Source organism: Triturus cristatus, chromosome 6 (assembly GCF_964204655.1).
Source record: "Triturus cristatus chromosome 6, aTriCri1.1, whole genome shotgun sequence".
In the NCBI taxonomy this organism is placed as follows: domain Eukaryota; kingdom Metazoa; phylum Chordata; class Amphibia; order Caudata; family Salamandridae; genus Triturus; species Triturus cristatus.
This window is the reverse complement of record NC_140589.1, coordinates 986,977,067-986,997,721: the sequence shown is the minus strand read 5'-3', so window position 1 is coordinate 986,997,721 and position 20,655 is coordinate 986,977,067. Positions and strand designations below refer to the sequence as shown.

General features: G+C 42.2%; 1 protein-coding gene across 1 annotated transcript in view; it reads right to left on the bottom strand.

Annotated features, from left to right (window-relative positions):
- DTD1 (D-aminoacyl-tRNA deacylase 1) overlaps positions 1-20,655 on the bottom strand; it is a 642,381-nt gene that overhangs the window by 592,518 nt on the left and 29,208 nt on the right. Inside the window, exon 2 of the mRNA XM_085611774.1 lies at positions 6,794-6,884. Within this exon, the coding sequence (XP_085467900.1) occupies positions 6,794-6,884 (91 nt within the window). The remainder of the gene's footprint in view (positions 1-6,793; positions 6,885-20,655) is intronic.

Here is a 20,655-nt window from a genome sequence, read left to right as displayed (position 1 = left end):
ATAATGATAGCCTCCGTGTCTTTAATGAAATAGGAGAATCGCAATTTACCAACAGGTGCATAAAGCTATACCAGACAAATCAGAGGGTCCGGCTCATGGTTTCCAACCGGGTGAATTTATCGTGATCAAGAATTTTCAACGTTCTAAGAATCTGGAACCTCATTGGAAGAACGTAGAACAAGTTCTGCTGGCAACCCGAGCTGCCGTCCGTGTCACGCAATTGGATCAACGCTGCACACTGTAAACAAATCCCAGCAACTGCTCTCCAACAAGAAGGCAGAAACGATCTGAAAGACATCTTACAAACTCAGAAGTGTGCTGCTCCTCTGGATGAAGAGACTTTGTTTCCTGATCAAACTACGCCTTCAGCAACGGGATACAATTTACGACCAAGGAAGGGAAGAAGCAGATAGAGATACCAGAGGACCAGTTTCAATTAGTGGGACAGTTCGGCTGTGACACGGTTGTATCACAGAATCGGCTGAACTAGGTTCAGAGTGGGTTGTGATACGTGTTCAGTGGTGCCTGGGTCTCTCTCCGACCTGTGGTTGTATTGATATCAAGGAGAAATGCAGAAATTGGGATATAAGTTGCGAAGCAATGACAAGACTCTGTTTATGGTGACTTTGATCATATTATTGATAATATTGGCAGCAGTTTTTTGACAATGGAGAAAGTGATTCCGGCTCGAAACTTATTGCCCACTACTACTCCTGTCCCTACGGAACATTATTACTTCACTCTTCCCTATCATGAAAAGAAACATTGAATGTCATACCTCAAAAACACATGTCATACAAATGTTACATCATACTCATAATGCTACAAATACTACTAACTGCTGGGTATGTGGAATGTTGCCAGCCTATCAGAAGACGGGAGGAACGCCTCTCATTCTCCTGCCTTTTTCACATAATGGCTCTTGTGGAGCCTGGTTCGCACTGTTGTGGGCCTCTGCTGTTGATAATATTATTCCACCAGATGTAGGAAGACTTAATACACAGCTAAATCAGGTCTGTCACCCCGATGATGAAGGCCTCCCTCAGGCCAAAGGAACTGTATGGGAAATGGAGGAGTATCGCAGAGAAAATTCCTCCACAAGATATGTTTTTCCTAACACTCGAAAAGCCAAAGGTAATGGACCTCCTGTCATCGCTATTACTAGAGCCCAAGCAAATCTCTGTGTAAGCAGTGTTGGCAGTATTCTTGTGGGAAAAAGTGACTGTACTACAGTATTGAATATCACTGAGACGAACAATAGTAGTTTTCTATCTTCCCATAACACTTACTTCATTTGTGGAAACAAAGGTTATTATCATCTACCAGTCGGTTGGTCTGGAATATTCTATGTGTCCTTTTTGCTTCCTCCCGCGTTCTTAGCACCTGCATCGTATCACAAAGTCCAAAAATTGTTTAATGACATTTCCTTGAACCGATTCAAAAGAACTATAACTGATCATGAAGTAGATCAAACTGATACTGCATTACAGCAATTTGTGATTCTTCTTCTTTGTTGGTGCAGCCCTAAATAGTAGAAAGATTAGACGCCTGGCCCGAGTGGTAGAAGCAGTAACTAATCAAACAGCGATGGCTCTGGGAAATATTACAGAAGAGCTCCAAATTACAATTTACAAAACAGGATGGTGTTAGATGTAGTCTTAGCTGATCGTGGTGGAGCATGCTGCATTATCGGGAGTAGCTGCTGTGTGTTTATCCCTGACCACGTCCCATCTGTTTATGAAGCCATTTTTAAATTGCATAAAATAGCTGCGGAAATACACCAAGACCAAGGAACATGGACTTCGTCTGAGTGATTATGGGGAATCATTTCTACTTGGGGCTGGAAATAGTTCATGGGAATAGTAACCATAGGAATCATCTTTCTCACCTGCTGTTGCTGCATTCAATGTGCCCCTACGAAATGTACAGCTTGTATAGCCACTTGTAATAATATTAAACCTCCCCCGATTAATGTTCATGAATTGAATTGAGAAATGATGATGCAAACTGAAATGTACGAACTTATGAACATTGATATACGAGATTAATATATGTACTTATAAAATGGATTCAGCATAGGCTGAAAAGGAAGGACTGTTAAAATGTAAAATCTGACTCTCGTTTTTTGATTAAGCTATGCCTCATCCATTTTTCACCCCAGCCCTACTTCCAGCCTGGCTCTATCCTTGACACCGCATCTGTATAAACATGAGTAAAGAATCTAGATTGGGGCATTGAAGGCTGGGTATACATGCAGAGTCAGCACAAAAGAACAGCTGGTGTCTGCTCTGGGTTTTTCACACAATAGTAAAGCCTCAAGTAAAGTTTACCCAGAGAGTATATCTTGTTGTGCAGCCTTAGGATGCGACGATTGCACAAGGCACCAAGGTTGTCGATTCTTATCATTACCTCATTTGTGTGTTTTTCCCAAAGCTCTATTTACCTCTGGGCGTCCCTTGTTTGTGATCTTTTGCTATAAAAACCCATGTAACCATCTTTCGGTATGCTTCCTCCTAGAGTATCCCTATGGTGCTTGTCGGATGAGCCCCCATTCATGAATGCTAATAAATGACCCTTGGTTTGTACTTCACTCCAGTGTCGCTTCCTCCTTACTTGATAAGAACTAGTGGACTAAGGGTGACCCTGCACCAGTAGGTTTTCAATAATCTGCTTCCACACTATTTTCCTTTGTTTATAGCTGCGGAAATAAATCTATACACTGCTATACAAACATAATCACTCTGAGCAAATTGAATATACTTTAAGGCCTCATTGCATTTCCCAATATTTAAGGTCTTCAAAAGAGGCTTTAATATACAAAAGTCTCTGTTTTCTACATAGCTCTCAGAAGACAAACATATACAGCTGGGATTTGGGCATGCTGCCAGTTTTTTTTCAATAAATACATTTGAGGGATAGGAGACCAGAAATTGGGCCAGGCCAAGTCTGAACCTTAGTAGAAGAAATCTGTGATGTCTGGAAATCTTTACCAAATATGGCTCAATAAGATGTGCAGTACATAAAGGGAAATATGCCCTTACTATATCCTTACTCTGTTCTCTCTCCCTCCTTTTTTTCAATAATCTGGAGCAGATATTCCCTTTTTACTAATGATCTTGTTAGCTGTTCAATAGACTAAGGTTGTGTGAATAACTCTACCCTGCCCGAAGCACAAAGTTCATTTTTGACATAAGTAAGCCATTTATTAGCCATTATTAGTCCCCCAATAAGTTTAAACAGTCAGATATAACAGCTTGTGTCAGTTCTGCTTCTGGTCTGGACCAGATTGACAGCCAAAGCAGTATAGGTGCCATTCTTACAGCATCTCTCAAATATTCTAGTCCCAATGCCTTGTGCAGAATTACAGAAGGGACACTGGGGGAAGGGACAAGAGTCTGAGCAAAAATGTATTCTCACTAACCTGCAATGTGTGTTGGTCCGTATACCACCATATCCCAGCACCATAGGTGGCTCATGCTCTAGCTTTGTAAATAGCAAGCGCCACATCTAAAGGCAGGGAACCCAGCTTGGAGGCAAATTTAAAAAGGGATGCTAAGGCTTGCGCAAATTGTATAATCCTTAATCCCTTCAGATGTACTCAACAACTCATACAGTGAAATGGCACCCCAAGATAGGCAAACGTGGAAAACATTTAAGTAGGGTGCCACCAGTCAGGAAGAGAGTTAGCATACTACATGGTGGTCCACACACCATAGCATGGGATTTGGTTTTGTTTGTGGAAAGACCCAAATCGGTTATGAACAGCTATTAAACATGAGATTCCGTTTCTTTAGCAACACGTTACTGTGTTCAACTGGGAGGGTTAGAGTTCAACTAGGAGCAAATGTTGGCTCTCCTTTGGAGACAGGTTAGAACTAGTGACTATGCAAAACTACAATGCTCTTCTAGCATTCAACTTCTCTCAAGACACTCATGAGAATAGGACTTAAAATACTGACGGCACACAATCATATTGAATCCAGAATACTAACTACCAATATATTGTCACAGTAGGGATATTTAATTGATGATAGATTTACTATTGTTTACTCCACTGTATCTATATCATCAAGATATTAAGATGTGAAGTTAAGAATAGCAACTCTGATTACCTACATATTCTTACCTAAATAATATAGTGGTATCAGAGGTCAAAATACTGGCCAAATTGCTGGCAACCCGGCTGGTCCGGGAAATTTCATGATTGGTGTATCCAGACCAATCGGGCTTTATACCGTCCAGAAATACTTCCTTAAATTTGCGGAGACTACACGGATGATGGGGCAGGCGACTACCATAAGAGAGGATGCAGTAGTGGTGTCCCTGGATGCCACTGTGGCACTTGATACCATAGAGTGGTCATATCTCTTCGCAGTGCTGGAGAAACTTGGGTTCGGTGCACTATTTATCGGCTGGGTGCGACTCCTACATACGGATCCCCTTGCAACAGTTGTAGTAAATAATACAAAAATCGTCTGTCTTCCCTCTCCATAGAGTACCCGGCAGGATTGCCCCTTGTCCACGCTTTTATTTGCATTAACGTTAGAACCATTAGCACATTGGATCCGTACAGATCCTATCATATGGGAATTACACTGGACAGAGTAGTGGGAAGATCGAATCTCCCTCCATGCTGATGACTTCTTGCTGTACCTGACCTCTCCAGAGAGATCTAAACATTTTCACTAATTTTGTTTTGGTACATACTCAACTTACCCCATTAACTGGTCAAAATCGCTCCTATTTGTATTGTATGGAGACCCACCCCCCAATGCCCAAGGTTTGCAAGGTGGCGATCGCCAAGGATGGATTCAAACATCTTGGGCTGTTCATCACTAAAGACCCTAAATTATACTATGCGTCCAACTTGTTACCGCCACTACAGCGACTGAGACACAACGTGGAACACTGGAAGACTCTTCCACTACCGCAATTAGGTAGGGCGGCATGCTTTAAGAAGATGTTGTTACCACGTTTTCTGTATGTCCTCCAAAACTCACCTGAATTGGTCCGGCGTCCTACTTTAGATTGGTAGAAAGTGCGCAGAGAACTTTGCTATGGGGCAGCAGTCCACCAAGAATTGCTTCCCCAAAACTCGTTAAAAGTTGGTGTGATGTGGGAATTGGCCTTCCATATATTAAAAAGTACTATTGGGCGCACAGTTGGTCGCCATTAATCACTGTGTGTACTGACCTCCACATGACCCGGGGTACACTATGGATAGATGGCTCTTGCCTGGAAGCAATCACACATGGGCGTTATACTCTAGGCCCTCGAAATTTCACCCGACAGACCCCACAAAACACTCAGTCCAAGTTTGGCACAAGGTGCACCGAATCATGGGATGGACAAGCATCATTACACTGGCCACCCCACTGTGGGATACAGAACAATTGGGCTCCCTCTGGAGAACTAAGGGCTTTGATAAGTGGGATACCATCGGGATATCTCGAGTGGGGGATCTCTGGAAAAAGGGGGCGATGATATCCTTCACGACTTTGCAACATGTGCACGCACTGGCGGAAACTGAAAGATTCCGATATTTACAGATAAGACATACCCTACAGACAGTGAACCCGGGTGGAGAGACCCCTCCCGAGACCTCGCTACTTGAGGATAGACTGCTGGACGGGTATATGCCAAAAAAGGCGATTTCACTGACTTACCTAAAATTGATTAATCATTCACCTGATCCTCTTTCGCAAACTCTGTGACAAATGGGAAGGGGACTCACCGGGAATGGAGGAGGAGGACTGACAAGAAGCACTGGCATCACCAACAGAGGTTGCAATATCCTCTAAATTTCAACTGGTGCAGCTCAAGATTTTGCACAGAATCTATGTCACGGGACCCGCCCTGGTCAAGATGGGATATATAGAGGACCCCAGTTGTAGAAGACAGTGTGGCAGGGAGGGCACATTTTTCCATATTATATGGGAATGCCCGTAAATACATAAAAACTGGAACGATGTCGCTCGGTGTATGGGGAAGTACTGGTTGGAGATATAGTACCGGAAGCTAAACGCTGCCCATTGAATATATGGGAACCAACAGACTTGGGTAGTAAAGAGAGGACTTGGGTGGCATTGGGCCATATGGTCGCAAAGAGAAACATAGCAAGGAAATGGGGAGCGCAAGACGTCCTGAAAGTGCAGGATTGGAAGAATAACATAAATTGGTGCATGTTCAGAGAGAAAACAGTATACCTATCCAGGGGGTGCCTGAAAAAATGGATGCAGATATGGGGAAAATGGAATGCATACAGGGGGAATATCTGTGAACCACCTAGACTACCATTGTAAATTTCTCCTGATGAACCGGAAGCCTGAGAGATAGAACGACCCACACAATGGGAATGTTATTTGCAGGAATTGTCTAGGTGTATTACATAAATGATTACTGTGATCTAAAATTTACACTGCTTATGAAATCTGTATTGTTGATTGTTGTTATCAATAAAAATTAAAATAAAACAATATAATATAGTGGTAGTCCATGTTCTGGATTCAAACCTTTTGTAGGTTGATATGAAAAAAACAATGTAATTGAACACGCTTGTAACCACCATCAAGCGACCTCGAGGTAATCCGTCAATAAGATCATATTGAGGCATTTTTGCAACCAACGACTGGAACACATGTATTGTCTCATGTACAATTAAATTGATCAAGCATTCATTCTGTCAAGTTAGTATTTTCCTGTATGGTGAAACAAGAAAAGTAGCAAACAGATATTACCTAAAAAAAGAAGGTGATTGTTGTTAAGTGTAGGTAGTGTGTATGCAGCTACTTACATGTAGTCCACATCTTTCTGTGTATCCTCTACAGAAATCCCCAACAAGATACATATACCACGTCCAATGGAACTTATTGTTTCCTCTCCAACTGAAAACAAAAAAAAACATTTACATTGAGCTGTTAGCAGTACTACTTCAAAGAACTGATATGAAAATAAGTCTCTCAAAATATATGAGTTCTAAGCTAGTATGCATTGAATAAAGCACATAAACACATATCCCCTTAATTTACAAGACCTTGGCTAAACAACCAACTCCATCACTGTTTGTTTCTTGTAAATACCAAATAAAAAGAAGAACTGTCACTGAGTCATATCTTAGCTATTACAAAGAGGAAAATTGACTTGTTCATGATAGCGAATAGGAGTGTATCACCTATGCCAGTGAGTGGTATGTAGAGGTAATAAAGTGGACAAAAAACAATGATGGAGTTGATTCCCTTTCTTCTACTAGAGCACTGTAGCCCATTTGGCTAAATGACAAAAGTGAGTGCCCAGAGGTTATCATATTTGCCTTAAACAGGACTTTGTCTGGGGTAAACATGAAGGCAATGCTTCGAATCATGTCCTGAAGTAAATTGTGCAGTGGTCTGAACCAAGCACACTTCTTAAGATGAGTAATGGCTTAATGGCTAGAGCTGCCAACTTTGGAACCTTGGGAACGAGATTTGAATCCCGGTTTTAGCACTTGACATAACATCAAGGGATTGTGTCCAAATAATTTAATCTCCCTCTCTCTAACAGAATGAGAAATGTAATGTAATTCTCACCTCATTACACAATCGTATTTGTCTCCCACCAACCTAGCTATGCTCTGTAGCTCCCTAGCTAAGTTGCCACTAATAAATACCAATTGCATACATCCACAATGAAAGCAGGGTTTGGTTGCAACAAACTATTTAATGCAACTGGGACAAGGGCAGGAACCAAACTAAAAAGACAGAAACTATCAGAGGCCCGCATCCCAGAAAGGAGCTACTGGACCACACCATGTTTGTAGGAGTCTTTGGCCTCTGGAGTCCTAGGATCCATCGTACTATAGCTCTACAAACTGGACCAAGTAAATCTCTTCTAGACTTGACTCTCTGTGCAGCGATAGTGATCAGTCCCAAGTATCTCTTGGGTGCAGAGACTCAGAACTCAACAGTCACTCAACAGTTGAAATAAGTTAATGTCCAGTTCACCGCTTGTCCTAATAAAAAGTATTTTCAATATTACAGCAAAATATATTGCTGCATAAATAAACTCATTAATGGTGATTCAGCTATGCAGTTCTATGATCCCATCTACCGACTTTAGACACTGCCTATAATGTCCTCTCCCAGTTTTTATTGCGTCCCCAATATCTGCTGTCTTTTGCCTCGGCGCACCCAAGCAGAATCTGGCCAGGTCTGTATGGGTGGATCTGACGCAGAGATGCGGCCAGCACCTATGATGGATAGATGGGTGAGAACGCCTGCTTGAGGGTTCTCGAACGTGTTGATTTAACTATAAAAAGCGGTGTCTGTGGGGTGGAGCTCAGGAACTCAGTCTTGGAGTGGACGCACTCGCGGGACGACTTTGGTGCCCGGAGAGATTACTTCCTGTGCCCCAGTCTCTACAGGGTTCCCGACTTGGTGTTTTCGGTGCTTGGCCAGGGATGTTGAAGACTCCGGTGCAGACGCATCTGGTGAGGTGCTTGGTACATTAACTGTTTATATATCTATATTCAAGATCTCATATTTGTATATATATATATATATAGTGTGGTGTATTCATTGTTTCACTTGGTGCCTAAGAACTTACTAGCTTCAGTGACTTATTGCCCTTGTCTACGATACTAATAGAGCTCATTTTACCTCCAGAGGAGTCTTGGAGTTTCTGTGTAAGTAAGTGGTGTGCGTAAGTTTAGATTACGCAAGTGGGCAAGGCAATACAGTAAGATGCAATAATCACGCACAAGTGTTAGTTCACAAAACGACCACCATGTTAGGCAACACACAGGTCAATTCTTTTAGACCACAAACCTGTCAAAATTAACTTTCATAACAGTAGTCTTACCTTTATGGGTCCAAGATACAGTCCCTCAGTCTTCTATTCTCAGGCCCTATGGTACCTGTTCACAAGGGCATGGCTTGGTGTGGCGCTAGATGGTGCACTCATCCAGCTTGCACAGTCAGCATCTGTGTCAGTGGCACGGGACCGAGAGCAGCCATCTCGCTTTTCGCTCGTGCTGCTGGAATGAACAGCAATGCCAAGCCTTGTCCATGGCTGCTCTTATTCTGTAGTTGCGACCTCCTGGAAAAGGGACCAAGTCCTCTGCTTCTGCATTGACAATGGTTATCACAGAATATGCACCACGCCGTGCAGCACCAGCAGAAGTCCATCCAACCATACTGTACTGGGATCACACAGTATGCTGTTGTTTTGGCTTGTAGTATCTTCACACAATGTGCCACATGAACCGTACAGGAAGACCAGGTGACCTGCGCAACTTAGGTCGCACCAGCTTATCTTTTGATGTAAGTCGGCTCTCCTGAGTTATCCATATGCCAGGAACATAGCTAGGATTCTTCTCTTGGACAGTCTCCTAATGCAAGGCCAGGCACTCTTCTTCCCTTACTGAACAGGTAGGCACTAGTAAGACCTTCAGCTTCCCAGCATGTTGTGCAAACTTCAGGCAATGTACCCTGATTGCGAAGAAGCTCCCTTCCTTGGTAAGGAAGAACCTGAAACTGGAACCAACTGGGATGGTTTGCATCACACATTTATGCTGATCTTCCAGACTGGGATGTGAATTCTCCATCTAAGGTTCTGGAAATAGTTTGGGGTGGTTCCATTGCAAATGTACTTTTCTAGCTATAATGCAAACACAGCCTATGTGCAAGATGATGGCTCTCTGAAAGCGGCCAGGCTAGCACAAGCAGAAGTATACAAAACAAAGGCACAATAAAGTGTGAAGACTCTGCACTTGGCTGCCATAGCCTTCCTAAAGTGAAGTAGCAATCAGAGAAAGACATAAGGACAGGCCTAATCTAGACAATTCCTCACCTTTAACAACAGAATCTGCTTTCTCGACCCCTCTCATCTACCATTCACCAAATGTCAGCGCTCAGGAATAATCAGCAATACCTTCCTAAAAGTTCCACAAAGAACTTCTAAGGTTAGATCTGTTTCCATCGTTCCTCATTTCAGTGTCCATGTCTCCCCATCCTGCTTCAGGAATGAAGGCAATACACTTCAAATATTGGGGAAGCTGTATCCTTCCTACATCTTGTGCCATGATAAACCATGGGCAATCCAAAATGGATCCCTTGGTTCCAACAATCAAACTCTCACCACACAAAGTAGTGAACCACTTATGTGCAATACATACATCATGCTTACGTGTACTTGACACACACAGAATATCAGCGCCAGGATCTGGTGGTAACATCTAAGTGGAACTTCACATGAGTTGGGTCGGTAGGCTGCACCCACATACACTTCATTTCAGCAACCCCAGACTTGCACAGTGGTCCCATATTAGTAAACAGAGCTTGCTTGGTGCACTCATCGGGGTCACACAACAGGTTCTGGACATTGATTTTTCCAAGGAACAGCTTAGGCTACAGGAAACATGCTAGATTAACATGTTAGATGGGGCAACACAAGATTAAGGATACCAGATTCACGTGCAGTCGAGTCACTGAGGGAATTGGTACCTGGAGTTCACCATGCAGGGGTAATTCTAGTTCCAACAGTGGATCTTAGCGCAACACTGAAATGCAGGCAGAAAATTCCATGCAGGAAGAATTGTATGTATGCTTAGTGGACTTGTTAGCATTTATTCGTCAACGGATTTGTATACCCTGCTTCACCACAGATGCACTGAAGAGTCCATGTACAGGCTGGACTGAAAGTGTAATATGTAGCTTCTTCCCCAGCCCAGGAGCATGCAAATGAGCACGCCACACACTGAGCTCTATAACAAACATCTTTATTCCTCCACATACAAGCACACCATGCACGCATTGAGCCATGACTTTTAGAACCACACCTAAACACCTCCCAGCAGATTATGTAATTCCTTTTTAGAGTCAGCCCAGGACAGTAAGGGTCCTAGCACTCACAGTATCAAGACACGACAACTCCCCCTTTGTTAAATAAAAAGTACATACATAATTTGCATCACAGTTCCTCAATGATTCGTCGAGCTGCTCGCACTGATCTGCCCGACCAGGTGGTATGAGGTAGTTGACTTACGCTCAGGTGCTTGATCCGGACATTTAGGCAGGGTCACCTCACTAATGGCATCAGGAGCTGACGACAATCAAAGTAGGTGCTTAAAGTGTGATGAGTGTGGTTGATAGGCTTTCCAGGACGATGCACTGTCACCATGTGTCCTTTGCACGTTGCAAGCCTCAAAGGGTTAACAGCAAACGGAGAGTCAGTTTTCCTCTTCATTTTCTGTTTGACCAGTAACAAGTCCCCTTTGTCGATGACTGTTTCCTGGGTGCGTCGGTGCTGATCGGCATATGTTTTGATTTTGCACTTTTGAGAAGTTTCTGTGACACAAACCATGCCAACATTAATCGATCAGTCCGATGTCCAATGTGGTAATCTGGTCATGATGGCTCTCTCAAATACCAAGGTGGCAGAACTCTCACCGATTATGGAAGGAGGAGTTGGTCGGTAGGCACGAAGGGCTTGACACAGGACTTGCTTAAGAGTGATACTTTCCATTGATGCTCGTTGAAATAACCTCTTTAGAATGCTAATGAATCGTTCAACACTACAATTAGCTTGGCGCCAGAGAGGTATACTCTTTTGATGCTTGACATTGAGCCGAACAAGGAACTCCTTCAATTCTTTGCTATTGCACAGCGGGCCATTATCAGATCTGAGAGTAGCAGGGATTCCCTATGCTGAAAAGGTGTCAACAAGCCGCTCAAAAACTTTGACATGGGTTGTCGATGACAGGTCTTCCACCAAAGGAAAACATATATATTTATCAATGACTACCATTAAATGATGTCCATTTCCTAAAGACCCAAAGAAGTCAAATGCAACTCTCTCCCAGGCATGCACAGGAAAGTCAGAAATTGTCGATGGATGTTGCGTCACCTTGGGGGATGAACAGTTACAGAGGTGGCACGCTTTCAGCTCTTTTTCAATTCGTTCATCCTGGCGAGGGAACCACACTCAGGCTCTTAAGCTCTTTGGGTGGCGATAATAGCACGATGTCCTTCATGGGCCAGCTCAATGACTTGCTGTCTCAGGCTTTCAGGTATGGCGAGTCTCAAGCCTCTCAATATGATTACTTCTCGGGGGACGGTTAGCTCATTTTGTGAATTTTTTAATTTTTGGATCAGCATGTCTTTATCTGTGTTGGTTGCGGCAATAATCTGTCCAATGGATAAAGCTGCTGGCGTGCTGGACCTCACAATAAAGTTGATATATTCTTCAGCCGCTTTGGATGTCAAACTGTGGCGATATAGCAGCACTTGTGAAAAGTAATCTGCTGGGTTTTGATCTTTCTCCGGGCTTGTTTACAATCGCATAGTCATACTCTTGCAGTCGCAACCCCCACCTCTCGATGCGAGGGGACATCTTAGCTTTAAGTTTTCCAAAGATAATGAGCAACGCCGGGTGGTCTGTGATGACAGTAAAACAATTTACATATAAATTCATATGACAATGTTTGCAGGCCCACACTACAGCTAAACCCTCCTTTGAGAATAGGCATGTTCTGTTTCAGAAAGCTGGCATAGGCCAAAATGTGTCACTGAGCATTTGGATAGCCATTGTGATGAGCAAGAATTGCCCCCCAACCCCACCAGGCTTGCATCTACTGTGATCTCAGTATGTAACTTGGGGTCAAAATAGGCAGTTTCTGTTGCATTTTTAATCACGCGTTTTATTTCTCCGAAACTGTGGTCACATTCAGAAGACCACTGGAATGGGACATTTTGCTTTGTAAATTCTCTCAATTGGGGAACTTACGATAGCAAAGTCACAAATGTATCTTGAGCAATACCTGGCCATAACCTGCAGCATGGTTACATCTACTGGGGGGCAAGTAGATGACAATGCTTGCACTTTATCAGTAGAGTCATTCCCCCATCAGATAATATGTGCCCAAAGAATTTAAGTTGGGTTTTGTGAATCTCACACTTTGCTGCATTCAGAGTGAGACCTGCATCAGCAGGCAATTGGTACGCTTGTTTAAGAGCCTAGTCATGCTCCTTTTGTGTTGTCCCAAATACCAGTATGTCATCACTGTAATTTAAAGCATGTATATCAGGTTGCATTACTCAGTGAATAACATTCTGCAATATCTCCGCAGTTGATGATACTCCAAAACTCAGTTTGTATCTGAACAAACCAACATGAGCCGAAAAGAGCACGAGTTCATGGTATCCTTTAATCAGGTCAAGACGGGAGAATACTTTGGCTCCATTGAGCTGCATCATCATGACCGCTAGGTGGGGACCAGGATGGCTCATTCTCTCGATTGCTTTGTTGGCCTGGTACATATCACTGCACCTCCACTGTCCTTTTTTGGCACCAAAAATATAGAAGTAACCCATGGTGTAGGACCAGTGGAACGTTCAATGATGTCATGCTTCAACAGTGTTTTGAGTTCTTTCTCGACGGCTTCTTGCAAGTGAAAAGCGACTGCAGTGTTGTTGGGCAACCAGGCAAATGTCATCATTGAAGTTGCACTTTCATTTTCTTAAGTTTTCCTAGGCCATGAAACAACGATAGGAACTGACTCATGATTTCAGACTGAGCACTGATGATGTAGTTGAGAGTTATTAGCCACATTTCAGCAGCAGTGGCAAAGCTAAGTATGCACTCGATGAAGTTCCCTGAAGAACATCTATCGGCGCTTGCACTGATGTTGTATTGTGTCTTATGGTTGCTGTAAATGACCCTTGACTCTGCAGAAGTTTAAGAGGGGCCCACATGTATACCTTCGAGTTTGACAGGGTAAGGCATGGCACATAGGATAAGCTATTAAACTTTTCTACTTGCATGATATTAATCGATGCACCACTATATAAAATTACGGTTATGGGGCAACTGTTCACCTTTAATGCAATTTTGGGTCAGTTTCCAAATAAATGTTGTCGCTTTGTTTGGGGATTCTTCTTTGACTTTATCTTTTTTTCAAGCAGCTTATGCTACATGTGCATGTCGTTGCTTAGTCGATACCATCAATGGACATCCACCTTCTTCCCCAACACTTGATAATAACATTGAAAAGCCTTCATTTGATGACATTGAGAACAATCGACTTTGCTTGGTTTCTTCTTGTCGAAACTGATGTAGCCTTTTGGCCTTGTGGACGTGGCGAGAATGCTTGTGAACCTTCAGGAGTCCATTTACTCTTCTCGCTCTGACGCATTCGGTTTCTCTTTTGCTTTGAAGACTGTTATAAAGTGGTTTTCTTTTCCACAGCATTTGCATATCTGTCCAATGGCTAAACATTTACATTCATGGAGAAATTAAAACCCACATCGGAAGCATAACTTTTTCTTTTTCGGCAATGTCAACTTGTGTGCATCTATTTTGTGTTTATGCTTGCTTTTTTAATGAACAACGCTGATTCATTATGCGCCATTCCTACTTCCATATCAGCAGTTTTTCGGTCTGCTCATTCTTCGGCCCTTGCAGCCATTAGCATTCTCTCTAAACTGAGCATCTTTCTCAAGGTGCGTCTCCTAAAGGAATCTAAAAAACAACCATCAATGACACTGAGGCGCTTGAATTCTTCATTATTATAGTCACAGAACTTACAGTGTTTGATAAGTGCATCAAGTCTCACAACAAACTCATCCATCATTTCACCAACCTATTGTCGTGCTTGGTTGAAGATGTAGCTTTCAATGTCGACACTCATTATAGGATTGAAATTGGCTTCCAATGCTTCTTTTATCTTTTAGTACGAAATTGCATCAGTTTGTGAGACTTTCTTTCTTCCACTCCATCAGCAAGTTTTAAAAAATATTTCATGATTTTATTCTTGTCTTTTTCTTCCTCAAGTGCATCTATGAAGTTGTTAAAAGTTTCGATCCATGCAGCCCAGCTGGCATCGATATTCTGTTTTTTCTCTGTATCAAACGGAGGTGGTGGTTTCAGGAAATTAGCTGCATAATATTTTGAGCTTCATTCTTTTCTCATTGAGAACCTGTGCTGTTCAGGCAGCGGTCTTGCACGAAGCAGGACTGGCATCCTCTCCACGCATCATCCCGGTTGCTTAAGCCTGGTCGTCTTATCCGTTTTTAAGGTCTTATAGCACTTCGCTCGCTTGTGCTGGTAGGCAAGTTTTAGCTTTCGTACCTTGTTCTGATTGCCTTTAATTTGTTTCGTCTGGATGACGGCTCTGTGTTCTCTTCTTTTAGCTTTACTAGCAGGTTCTTTCTAGAGGGCTTTTTGAATATGCTACTCTGCAAGACCTTCAGGTTCTTGGATGGCTGTGTATGGGCTGGATGGGGTTTTGACTCCACATCCATCACCCGCAGACTGCTTTTTCATCAATTCTGGGCGCACGTGGCGCACAGGAGCAGTGTGTAGTACCGTTGTAAACTCTCAGGGGGAGACACCTTGTTTCTTTAGGGTACATATCCCCTACTCTACACCAGTTGTAGCGTCTTCCCCAGCCCGGAAGCATGCAACTGAAAACGCCACACCACGGAACCTGCTAGACGGCGAGGCAAGCATTTCATTGACAAGCTAGATTAACCGACTGATAACATGCAATCTGGGTAGAGGTTTGATGAAACACAAATGCAGTCGTAGTCCTAGTATTTTTAGAGCACAAGTTCAACCGAAAATGTTTCTTTGCCACTGAAAAGAACATATTAGTTTACTGGCATGGTGCATTATTGGTTGAAACGTGTTAAGGCCTTTGTATGTGCAACACGTCTATCGTGTGGCACCCACATGTACTTGTATGTGTTGTTTATAGCAGTAGGATGTCTGGAGATATCCAAGTGACATTATGCCAAATGTATCTGAAATGTTTGATTTGAAAACATAAGGCTAAAAAGTAAAATAAATCTCCCTTTGTGACCTTCATTAATCATAACTGTTTCTCTACAAACATTAATTCAGACATTCACCGCCATGATCTCATACGCAGTCATACACCCAAAACTAATCATGTTAAATGTCACAAAATTGCCCAATTATTCAGATCTTTAATACCACATCTTTACGCATTACATCTAGAGCAACTAGATGTGGTTAACTGAGGTTCCAAAGGGAGATTTTGTTTTACTTTTTAGTCTTATATGGAGCCCTGTCCCTTTGGTCGAGGGGCCCCTCTCTTCTTACCTTCCTGATTTCAAAACAGAACATGACAGAACAATACAGAATCAAATGGTCAGTCATTATACTGTATGGGTATACTGTCTACATTATTTTGTTTCAATTATCCCTTGTATAGCCTCAAACCTTGCCATTATTATGTGCAGATAACTATTCTCTGCATGGTTTATAGGACATTATTACTTACCATTGAAAGCCTCTACCCGCAAGTATTGCTATTTTATTTAAATTAACAGATCAGTGTTCTCTTATTCTAATATAACAGCTGAATGTTGGAAGGTTTGTCGGGTTACTACAGAACTTTGCAGTCCGCAGTACTGCTACTAAGCCCAGAGGGGTGGATGCATGTGATATATACATTCAAACTGAGCATACTGTTTTGTGAGCAAATGAGCACACATTAAAAGCTGGAGATCTGTTTTAAGAAGTCTTGAGGGGTGCTGTGTGGATTGGTACCGTTGGATCACAGGTTCTTCACAAACTCAAGACCACGTCCCCCTAAAGCAGGGTTCTCCAAAGTCGGTCCTGGAGGGCCGGATCCATGCCAGATTTTTAAGATAACTACATTTATCTAAATGATGATATGTTAAAAATCTGCCATGGATCTGGCCCTCAAGGACCGACTTGGCAGAACCCTACTCTAACAGAACCACGAACCACCCGCAAAAGCCCGAGAGTGTGTAACACTTGATGAATATGGCCAGAACAGCGTGAGCCAGTAACTGACGAGGATAACTGAAGGTCTACTTCAATGCCACTACACTGTACCTGAGAAGCTTATAAAAGAGAGTGAAGCGATCCTTAAAGAGCCAGCCACTACTTCATCACCAAAATCAGGGGCAGAAAGAGTGGTAGCGCACACCTGCAGAACTCAAGGCAGACGAGGGACCCTGCAACACGAATGCGCTGATGAGGAGTAGCACAGAGAAGACAGCCAAGAACAACAGAGTAGTGCATGTTGTAACACTGAGCATCGTTTCCTTTACAGCTGCTGATGAGCCTTTTCCACTTCCTCTCGCATACCATAAATAAATACATTTACCGGAGCCTGGCCCATTATATTAATGCAATGACACTGTGAATTTACATAAGGAGAAGAATGCATCTGGGTCCGGGATGTAGTCATTAAGCTGCAAATTATAGAGGCCAGTCATTTTTGGCTGACGAGCCAAAAAGTAAGGAAGGTAAAACTCTGTGCCGTACAAATACAAATAAGGAAACCTGTAAGGTTATTGCCAAGACATCTTAGCTGTGTTCAATCCCACATCAGAAACTGCTGACATTAATCTGTTGACAATGAGCTCCATATATTATAGTGTGTGGCGGTAGTAGCCCACAGATAGTTCCAGTGACTGCACGTGGTCCACACCAGTGATATTTAAAGAATAAAGCACCTGTTTGTACAAGACAGTACTTAAGTTTGGTGCTGGAGTCCAGCAGGTTATAAAGGACTTTACTGGACATGGATGCCTCCTTTACCCAACTGTCTGGAGCTCTGTATTGCAACTGCCAGTGAGAAAGGGTGCAAAGTAGTGGAAGAGAGCAGACACATGGTGACAGATATGTAGAGTTTTTATATGCTGCGAGTCCTTGAACGTATGTGCGACAAGGTGAAGCAGAATCTCCGCACCTTGGTGAGCAGTCCCATAAAACAACCAAGGCACCAGGGTCGTGCCATTAACCAGTGCCATCTACAAGAACCATGTTTGCTTGAGGATGGAGCACCAAATTGGGATTCAACATCCAGATGGCTAAACAGTGACAACACCACACCCTAAATGGGACTTGGGTCCATCAGACGTCTATCTGAGGCCAAGAAAACTGCACATCTGTGGCTTTCCTGTAAGATGTAATTGAAGTGATTATGTTCCATTTTTGGAGCAAGCTGACATAAAATATGTGGTCTGGGAATCTGGTTGCAAGGCACAAAACTAGAGGGACTACCTCAATCCCAGTCTTTACGGACATGGTTTCTGGTCATGAACTTTTCACTCACAAATCACTGATTTCAGGTGTGTTAGTCTAATTAGCTCAGTAGAAGCAAAGCAAGATTACAGCACCCAGAAAGCATTTGGCCATCACACAAAAGACCAGGAGTAGAAACAATGTAATGGTGAGGGGTGAGGTGAGGTTGTCACCCTAGCTAAAACTCTGAAAACGTATTAAAAGCACATGCCACCCTCTAAACTTTAATATTATTTTCTCTTTTGTAAGGATTTGCTGAGACCAAGAGGGGAATATGTTATGATGATGACTGTAATTAAGTGTTGGGAAAGCTAACACTGAAGATGCCTATGCAGAATGTTTAGGAGTGTGTGAATAGTCTGTACTTGACCACTTTTAGGCAAGTTTTGTGTTTTTTTTACTGAGAGGCGTAAAGGAGTTTGTAGTAGAAATACTTTATTCGGTTATAAATAACCATCAAAGTGTACACAAACCAAAATACAATAGTACAATCACACAAGCACATAATACAATCAATCACATTTAAAGGAATATGTTTCAGAAAGATAACAATGATGGTCTCAGGTTTCTGCAATAAAACAATTCTACTTCATTATCATTTCTTTAGGATAAAATTGAAAACGTCATAACCACCCCATGTAATTTCATTAACAATTTACCTCCAAGGGCGGTGGTATACAACAGAGCGATAGGTCCATAAAGTGACCGTGCATAGTGCAACCAGATCTAGTGTGCAAAGACTAGATAGTTAAAATACATAATTTGTATTTAAAAAAAAAGAAAAACATAACTAAAAGCAATAGGCCATATAAAGTTTTTTCTTGACCTAAGCAGCGTTCTAGAAATTTGCCATCTACAATCCACCACAATCAAATTATGGGGCACCATCCTCATTAAAAACACTTAAACAGTACGGTAAAACCATTAAGTGTCCGTGCATAGTGCAGAAAATACTGATGTGTGAAAAAAAATCTAAAATATTTAGGTAACACGGTATTGGCACTTCTTTAAACAATTAGCTTTAAAAATGTTGTTCCCCTGAACAAACAGCTTGTAGGAATTTGCTGACTGCGAATACTATTTTTATCGATGTATCACTTTTTAAAATCCTAAAAGCTGCCAAATGACTATTTGTTCCCATATCACGACAGATGGGCACAATCCATTTACGACGTGGATTACGATACTCAGGACAAAAGAACATTACATGTATCTCATCTTCCTTGTTCAAACCACATGCGGGACAGACTTTAAGAGCTTGATTTAAATACCATTTGCATGTGAAGGATCATAGAGTGAGAGATCCATGTCGGAAGCATATATACAGGCTCCTAATTAAGGGCGGGTATATTAGATCTAAAAACTTCTCGAATATTGGGGAAAATTTCAAATCTAAAAACAGGGTAGTCAGAGACCCACTTGGTCTATTAGTGATATATCTCTCATTTATATAGGCCCAGTATTGAGCTTTTAACACCTTGAGGTCATTTTTACGAACGGCAGTTGGATCGTCCCAATAGCTCTGCATGGCAAGTTTACCCAGCCTGCGTGAAACAAATTTAACCCATGGGATGTTCCTAGCTCCTTGGAATTTTAATAGATCTATCGTTGAGTTTCTGTAAACTCTGAGTTCTGGTGTGGTCCATCCAAAGTCAAACCCAATAGACTATGGCTTTTAAAGCGACCCGATTGGCGACTCTTTTCAGACCCACTGAAGTACATGAGGATGAGAGGTGAACTAGGTAGCAGAGCAAGCAATTTCCTAAATTAAATTATTTTACGCAGTTGTCAGCAAGTGAGAGTCAGCGTAACCCCAGATCTCAGCCCCATAAAGTGCCGCGCCCCGAGCGGTAGCTCGATAAACTTCCAGGGCGGGTGAAATTACTAGTGATGTTGTTTGATTATAGAACCTTAAGATGGCATTGGATCTGTGTTCTATTGTTAGTATGCTTTAATTCATTTGACTTGTCCACCTATAGTTGTCCATAAGTCTGACACCCAGATAGTCAAAATTTTGTACTCTTTCAAGAACCTCTCTACCTGCACAGACAGTGCTTTTCTTTTTAGTCTTCTCAAACATATGTACTTCGTTTTACTTTCATTCAGCTCTAAGCCTCTAGAGTTACAAAAGCGTAAACATTTATCAATTAAAATTTGGAGTCCCATCGGTGTTTTGGAGATCAGGAGGGAGTCATCGGCAAAGGGAAGAATTTGTATCTTCCTAGCATTCAGGGCCGGTGAGTCATTTCTACATTGCTCTAGAATTTCTACATCATTAATGTATAAGGAGAACAACGTTGGTGCTAAGACACAGCCCTGGCGTACTCCTCTCTCAATGGGTATACGATCTGTTAATTCTCCATTAGGACCCCAACGGATTTGAGCATAATTTTTTGCATGTACTTTATTGATTCAATATACTAAATTACCAGGGGCCCTCATTTTCATCAGGACTTACCATAGTTTTGGGCGTGAGATGAGATTGAACGCTGCTCTAGGGTCAATAAAAGCCACATAAAGCTTTTGGTTTTGTAATAAAATGTATTTCCAGTATAAAATAGCAAACCTAAATATCTGGTTTACCGTGCTGATCTTCGC